The sequence below is a fragment of the Gavialis gangeticus genome, unplaced genomic scaffold, assembly GCF_001723915.1.
Source record: "Gavialis gangeticus isolate Ggan-Ray unplaced genomic scaffold, GavGan_comp1, whole genome shotgun sequence".
Lineage (NCBI taxonomy): Eukaryota > Metazoa > Chordata > Crocodylia > Gavialidae > Gavialis > Gavialis gangeticus.
The window spans coordinates 22,504,422-22,512,733 of NW_017729033.1; the positions used below are offsets into that span (position 1 = coordinate 22,504,422).

An 8,312-nucleotide genomic window follows, 5' to 3' on the forward strand; every position below is an offset into this window, starting at 1 on the left:
CCCTCCTGCCCCCTTTGATCCGTCACAGGGCCTCATGAAATTGGTTGGTAAGTAGGTGAGTGTTGAGGCCTGGACTGTGCATAGAGTTTCTGTTTTCTGTGGATCCCAACTTGCAGGGATTGTTCTACTGCCAGCTTTTGCAAATGCCCCATACACAGCAGGCTCTGGAGTTTTCACATATGCTTGGTGCAATATGGGAACAAGCTGACTAGCTGTTTTTAGTGGACACGTGTTCACGTCAGGATTGGCACTAATGGGAGTCCCAGTTGGCAGTTTCAGCAGGGAGACAAAGGCCTGACTGAGCCATGTGGGCTGAGTATCATGTCACCTCTACAGGGGGTCCCTCAAGGTCAGGATTAAAGCAGACTGTTGGAACAGTCTGAAAAACTTGCATGGGTATAATGCAAGTACAATGCAAGTGCAGAGAAGTACCAATTCTGTAGCTATAGGACTTCAGTCCCCATGATTGTCTAAGTGGCTCCTTTCCCAAATAATAAATTTACCAAAAACTTTACTAACTTTCCATTTTATGCAGCTAGGCAGAACGTCTTGCTTATTGTGGAGTGTTCACGTAAGTTATTTCTGGTGTGTGGTGCATTTTGATGGTGGGTTTATGGAGCAACTTTTGTTGGTAGTGGGGGGGGTTGTACATAGGTTTAAAAAAAGCCCAGGCACAGTTCAGTAAGACACATGCAGTTTTGCAAGTTTGGTAATTTTAACATTTGGGAGACTGATTGTACATTACTTTACTGCCAACTGTCACTAACTCCTGGCTTAATGTTTCAGTCTTATGTGATTGGCTGCAGCCTGCTTTTCACTTCGTCCCTTATCTATGGAGAGAGAGCTCTTCAATCTAGTAAACAGCTGCATGGTATTACAGTGATGCATACCACATATTCCTTAGCTTCCAAATGCTTGTGCTGTGAACTGTGTTCCAACACATGACTGGGATGTATAATTTCTAGTAGCAGAGAACTTCTCAATTGAGATATAGCACACTATAGAAAGAAAGAAAAGGTCTGCAAATGCATGTACTCTATTCAGAGTTTAGAAACAGTATTCCAGAAATCTGCATATACATTCATTCATCCTGTGACATTTTACCAGGACTCATAGCTGCATTTTTTCCTATTGGTAAAGTAAGAGAAAGGACATTTTGGCAATGGGCTTGGTCAAATCAGATTTAGACCAAATCTCAGAAAAATAGCTTGCTATCTCTAAGAACAGTGTGGCAGTGGAACAGTGGAAGCTATGGGCTCTCCCTCATTGAAGGCTTCCATGCAGAGACTGGAGAGTCATATGTATGATGAGATGGTTTAGGAGTAGTGAATCCTGCATCTATGTGGGCAGTTGGTTTTAATGACTCTGGAGTTCCCTTTGAATCCTGTGTTTCAATGATTGTGGTCACCTCTTATGAGAGGTGTTTAGATATTTTCATTATGGGGCACATAAAGGAGAGATTTCACTTTACAGTTGCAGGAGTGGCCTTTCTGTTTACTCTGTGTGGGTGTGCTGCTATTAATGTGACTTCACTGAGGATGTCTGAATACACCCAGTTCATTGCTTTTAATTTCAACAGTCACAAGGTTCATTTAGCAACTGTTGTAACAAAGCACTCGGAAGGTCAAGCTTTAGGTTGCTGTATCTAATTTTACATAATTTGATTGAAATTCACCTATCCATGAAAGCCATCCATGTTGGGGTGCCCTGTGCATGCCTTTGTGGCACCAGACAGGGCATTTTGTGGGCACAGTTTTCAGAAGGAATCCAGAACAAACTTTGTTTATGCAGGGAAGGAGGCATTGTACTTACCTGCCTTACAAGGAACCAGTGCCTGGAAGACTGACAGGGTAAGCTTGGTAGGACAGAGGCCACTCTTCCACCCCCAACCGTGGGAATCATATCTACATAGTAGACTTCAGATACTCATACTCTTGGGCACAAACCAACACTTCAGCATGCCCATTTATGTTGCTTTTCGATGGCTTTACTCAAGACCCTTTAGAATGGGGCATTAGTATTTTTCAGCATAATGTGATCAGACTGTTTTAGTCTCTTTAGATTGACTCTGATGCTTGAGTCTCCATGTCTGTACATGCAGCCAAAGTGAATGCAACAGGCTTGCTTGCAGGAATAAGACAAATAATAAAATATCATTGTTGCCCTGAGGAAAGTAGTTTTGATTTTGGATTGCCTTTACTGCTCTAACCTGTGTTTAAACCCTTATGTTACTGAACCATAGGTTAGGGTATTAGTAGTTTTCTAACCTGAGTCATGACTAAGGTCTCTGGGGCTTTGTCTCTGCTAGAAAGTTTTTGGTCATGTGGCTGTGGAGATGCTAATTTAGATTTGGGCTGTTTTAGCCCTTACATGAGTGCAGGGTTTGTTAGAGTAGGCAAGGAGTATTCTTACCCTCTGAATTGCACCAGCCTTGCACAAATCAGGATAGCATGCAGAGGGAGAATGCCCCCTGCTCCCTAAAGCGAGGGTGTCAGACTTATCTGGTCCCGTGGGCTGGATGGAGTGCAGTGGAGCTGGTCCACAGACTGGATCAGGTCCACAGACCTCTCTCCCCCAACCCAGATAGCACTGCAAATGGCACCTACTGCAGCTGGTCTGTGACCTATGCTGCACATGGCACCTGAGCTGCTGGTCCAGGACTGCATCCATGCGGCAACTACTGTAGTCAATCTGGGACCTATATTGCAAGTGTTACCCATGGGTGATGTGTGCAGTGTGGATCACAGACAGGCTGGAATGAATGCTGTCTGTGGTGTCTGCCCTGGACTAGCTAGGCAGGGCGCTGCTTGCAGCACAGATCCCAGACTGGCCTGAACAGGTGCAATTTTGGACCAGCTGGAGCAGCCACTGGAGAGGATGCTGTGTGTGGTGCAGATCCAGGGCCCTGCACACAAGGCCTGTCTGGCATTCACCCTATGGGTTAATTCAGACCCAGGGGCAGCACCGGGGGCTTTGCAGGTCAGGCCATATCTTTGACACTTTTTCCTCCCTTTCACTGCATCCCCTAGGCTAGTATAGCTTAGCACTGTCCTCAGCGAAGTCACTAGTGCGCTGTTAGGCAAGACTTCTAATTGTGAATAAATAACAGGCTGTTTTTTACATGTATTTAGCAGGAGTGAAAACAGGATCAACAGCTCAGTATGTAGCAGCTGGTGCAGCTGTATATGATGATGATAAGATTACTGCTATAGGACTTGCAGGCTTTAGTCCAGGATCCATTAAACCTGCTGTTGTACAAACAAGTGAAAATAAAGGATTCCCTACCCTAGCAAGATCACTGAGTTTATGACAAGTTATCCCTCTACAGGTAGATGAAACAGAAGCGAGTGAGGTGGTAGAAGAAAACAGCCAGAAATGTACATTTTGTCTGGAAAATGGTAGGCTCTGCTTATCTCCTACCCAGTTCGGTCAGACAGGAGTGATTTGTAGGCTTTGTGACAAAGGTAAGTTTTAAAAGAGTTTGTGAATGCAGATATGGTGACTGTTTCATATGGGAGGACACAAAGGAACTTAAGGAACTGGAGAACTAACAGCTGAGGAAGGCTGTGACTTTTGGACTGAATTGATCAATGGTATGGTAGAACCTCTGAGGCAGGGAAAAGCTAATAGTTATGGATCCTTGCAGATGAAATATAATATATCTTTTATTTGTTGTGGCAGAGAAGTAGGGACCAAGGGAGGGACAAAACGAGATAACATGGTACAAGCAATAAATCAGGAATCTCTGGCAGCAGTGTTTTGGATAGATTTGGATGGGTTAAGGCCAGAAAGAAAAAGGTTAGTGTTACACGATTAAGGATTTTGACAAGAGGGAAAGAAGTGGTAGCGTTTTTTATGGAGAACGTTCTAGGGAAAGAAGTGGTAGGATTTTCATACTTCTTGGATAGGTTTTGGGAAGGCTGAGTTATGGCATATGTCCAAATTGTAGGCCTGATGTACTAGTAGGCCTACATAATGGCCACAGTAGTTGTGGTTCAGTGGTAGACTCTGTGTCCGTCACGCGGGAGACCTGGCTTTGATTCCTGGACATGCACGTAACTACAGCCATTGAGGCACTGAGTGTCTGGACTCTGGCATTTGGATTCTGTCTCAGTTGGCCTAAAGAGGGGATGGAAATTCTGGGCAGCCTCCACTCCTCTGTGCTCTGGCCCAGGCGTACATGCCGAAGGTCTGGGTGACCTCTCATGCATAGACCATGATCTAGAAGGATCAACGTTTGCCTAGTACTAGTTTGCTTATCCACACCGTGGGACAAGCTTCTGCACCTTGCCCTTCTAGCATGCTTCTGCTTTACCTTGCAGGGACCTGCAGTAGTTCTGTCTCCATTCCCACTCGGTCATTGCACTTTGTCCTGAGCCTGCCAATTATGGCAGAGGCTTTTGGGATGTGAGCTGAAGTCATTTTTTACTTGAGCTGGATTCAAATGGCAGCCTACAAGTAAAAGGTTTTATAGGGTAATTGCAAGTCTCCTGAGCCATCCAGTCTGCTATAACTTGTGCAGTTCAGTGCTTGCCTGTTTGATTTATTTATCTAATGATTCTCATTCTAATTTTGTTTGGAGCTATTCTTAATGAATGGAAAGCAAAGTATCAGAACAGAATGAAGGGTAAAGATCTGATGACAACTCATAGAATCACATTACACTGTTAATAATAGGCACGCATGACTGGTCCTAGTTGTTTGGTAAGGAGGGAAATGAGTACACTGTTTATTAACTTCTTATACTGTATGAGAATAATTATGAAAGGATCAAATCTTGTTTCTATTGACAACAGTAGGCTGAATTATTCTCTTTGTTATAGTGATGTTAATATGGAGTTACTTCTTTAATTTAATTTAATTGAAATTACACTGGCTATGCATAACACTGGAATAATGGAGAACAGAAATGAGAAGTGAATGGGAGCTTTGCTATTGACCTCGTTGGAATCAGGAGTTGGCTCTGGTTGATCATAAAACTTTTGATGTTTTTAATATTTTTTTAAGCTTCTCAAAATGATTTTGTTGTGTGGAGACCATATTTTCTTTGAACCGATAGTTCTCAGACAGTGGAAATCTAAATAGGTAGAAGTGCAGGGCTGGATTGTAACCCGCACATCTGAGCAGACCTCTCTGCTTCCTCTTCCTTCATGGTGTCCTGTGGCCGACTCAACAGATACTGAGCAAATTTTTGTTCTTGCACAACTAGATCATACTGTGTAGTAAATACATATACTTTAATTGCACTTTGATTATGATAATTTATGAGCTTGAAGAAAGATAAACTGGTCTGGTCCTTATAGACCACTAATCACCAGTATATATAGGAGCTGTAGTAGATAACAGCTAGACAAATCCTCGCAAACTACAGGCAAATTCAGGTCTGAAATTCATGATTCTGAATGTAATGCCTGAACTGGAAACCCTAATGCTAATACAGTTTTTAGCATTAAAACTGGAAGGGAGACTTAACTTCATGGTTAAACCATTTCTGACTACAGTAAAAGCTGTGCTAACTGGCATTTTACTAGCTGGAATACTCTATTCACCAGAATTTCCAATGTCCCCCAATACAAATCCTCACTTCAGCAACTGGACTCTTTGCTGAGTCTGTCCAGCATGTGCACCAAGTATTTCTGTTGTTTGCATTAGTTAGTGGTGCTGCTGATAGAGGAGCTTCTGGGAGCCCTTCTAGTTGATGGTTGCATAGGTGGAGGGAGAAAAAAATGTGTGAGAGCATGGCAGGGCTGAGCATGCGTGTGTGCATACACTCCTCCCGGCGGGAAAGTCTGCGGGGGAAGGGGCGGGGGAGGAGAAAAGGATCTGCGTGGGGCAGAGTGGGCTGCTGCTGTGGGCTGGGGCCTGTATAACTCTCAGATAACCAGAAGTTTTAGTTAACCAGCACTCCCTTACCCCACTCATGTCAGATAACAAAGCTTTTACTGTATTAGGGATCAAGATTAGATCTAATGTGCAGGGCAGATTATCTCATTTATACCTATTGTGTAGTTCTTATACTCTTCTCTAACGGTCTGGTCTTGCTACAGTTGGGAATAGGACCTGGGATTAGATGGATTTTGGGTCTTATCTAGGATAGAAGGTCCTAAATATGAAATGGAAGATTCAGATCTGAAATGGACCATTTAGCCCAGTCTCAAAGAGTTTGATTTCTGCAGTTCATATCTGAATATGTAAATCAATAAGAGCTGGTCAGAAATTTTTTGGTGGAACTTTTTCCTGTTGAAAAACACTGATCCAATGAAATTGAAATGTGTTTTAATCTTCTGAGATGGTCATCTGCATGGTTTCCTTGCAGGTGACCCACCTCCCTCAGTCCAGTAGGTTGCCATAGAACTTGGGAGACCAAGGTTCCTCATGGCTTTTTGGCTCCCAGCTCTGCAGAAAGACTGATGTGTTTCTGGGCACTTTAGTGCTACCAGTTTCACATGGAAGAAATTTTTAAAAAGCAAAAATAAATATTTCTATTTTTAAAAATCATTTTTGTGACTTCTCTTCTGCGACAAATGTCAAAACTTTATGAGTTCATTTCAATGTGGAATGACTTTTATTTCAATTTTCAGACACGTCCTATGCAGTGGGAATCCTGAGTCCTGAGCTACCCTAAAATAAATCTCCTGAGTTCTGAAGCAAATATCTGACAAAGCTTTGATCTGAGAATTTTAATTTGCAAATAAGATTAGAAGACTCAGGCAGCTGTTGTTGCCCACTGCTTGCATTTTGACTTTGTTTAATTGAACAAGTCTCAGAAGGTTAACACAGGCGGTAGAAATGATTAGATAGTTATTGAATTTGCTTTTGGTTTTACAGCCCAAAGTGTGTTGACCTTCAATTTGTTCCTTTTACTTCCCCACCCCCCAGAGAACATGTTTCATTGGGGGGGTTTTTTCTCATGGCCTACACATTCTTTTGATCACTATTACAAATGTTTCTTATAAATATACCTCTCTTGTTTAAATGGAAAGTCTGCATTAATGTTATGCTTTCTTGCAGGGGCTGGTGTTTTTTTCCTTTCTTGTGCTGAAGGGGAGCAGATCAGCTTTCTGTTCGACTGTATCGTTCGTGGCATCTCCCCGACGAAAGGCCCTTTTGGGTTGCGTCCAGTCCTACCAGGTTAATATAGGAAGTATAGAGTAACCATGCAAAGTAGGAACTTGCTATGTCTAGCACTTATTGCTCTGATTGGAATTACAGCTTGCAGACACCAAGGGCATGGAAAGTGCAAAGTGGTTTTCATTCTGAAATGTCACAGTGCAGATTTATCAGTTGAATGTACCCAGTTTCCCCTGCTGCTCTGGCTCATTCATACTTCTGTGGCTGCTGGCCTTTGCCGTGTCTTATCTATCTGTATTAAAATATAATATTTTGAATAGAGACGAATCCAAACCAGACCTGGTGTTTAAATACTCACAGTTCAAGCCTAGACCCCCATCTTTATCTGGCAAAGGGTTGTTTTATTAGCAATTTACTGAATCCAAGCCCTGGAGCACCAACTTTGCAGCATTTAAAATTCTGAGCCTATTTTAAATCCCTCTGTAATCACTGGGGAAAAAAACACTTGAATTGACTTTAGAGGGCTTTTGACCAGGCCCCTAGACTTAATCTGAATTTTACAGCGTGGCATCTTCTCTGGTGTGTAAAGATTAAATGCCTTTTTTTTTTCTATTTCATGGTAAATGCTGCCTGCACTGTAATGTTCAGAGAGGAAATTAGATGTGATCGTAGGGAATCCTATTGCCTTTTGGTTTTAGTGGTTGAGGAAATGTAATATATAGTTGGAAGGAGTGCATTAAGCAGGGCAGGAAGGTGGAAATTGAAACTATAGAAAAATGGCTGTGAAGTGTCCCTGCGGGGAGAGGGAGCATTTCGAATGGTGGGAGGCAAGATAGAGTTTCACATTTGAAACTAATGTGCTTTGCACTTCCATGGTAAAATGTATTTTAGTGTTTTCATCATAAGAGTGCTTTTACAGGATTTATTCACTGCTGCAAGCACACAAACTAGCTTAGGACTAGCTTGAATAAAAATCTTGGGTGCATACAGGGTAGGCATTGTGACGTCTAAATCTTAGGCTCCTGGCCCCTGAGAATCCAAAGCCCAGAATTAGGTTTTGGGCTTCCTGTATAGGACATTGGGTCAATCAGGTGCCTCAGAAGGGTGACCCAAAAACTGCCCGTGACAGGTTCTGAGGGGTGTTCCCTTGGAAGTTGGTTCCAGATCCTAGCCACCCTGACAGTGAAGTAGCGCCTCCCGATATCTAGCCTAAATCTACCCTCTGCCAGCTTGTGACCGTT

At 42.8% G+C, this 8,312-nt stretch overlaps 1 protein-coding gene across 1 annotated transcript in view; it reads left to right on the forward strand.

Annotated features, from left to right (window-relative positions):
- DOK7 (docking protein 7) overlaps nucleotides 1–8,312 on the forward strand; it is a gene marked incomplete at its 5' end in the record, with an annotated part of 47,375 nt that overhangs the window by 27,207 nt on the left and 11,856 nt on the right. The window contains one exon of the mRNA XM_019525809.1: nucleotides 7,012–7,131. Coding sequence (XP_019381354.1) covers nucleotides 7,012–7,131 — 120 coding nt within the window. The remainder of the gene's footprint in view (nucleotides 1–7,011; nucleotides 7,132–8,312) is intronic.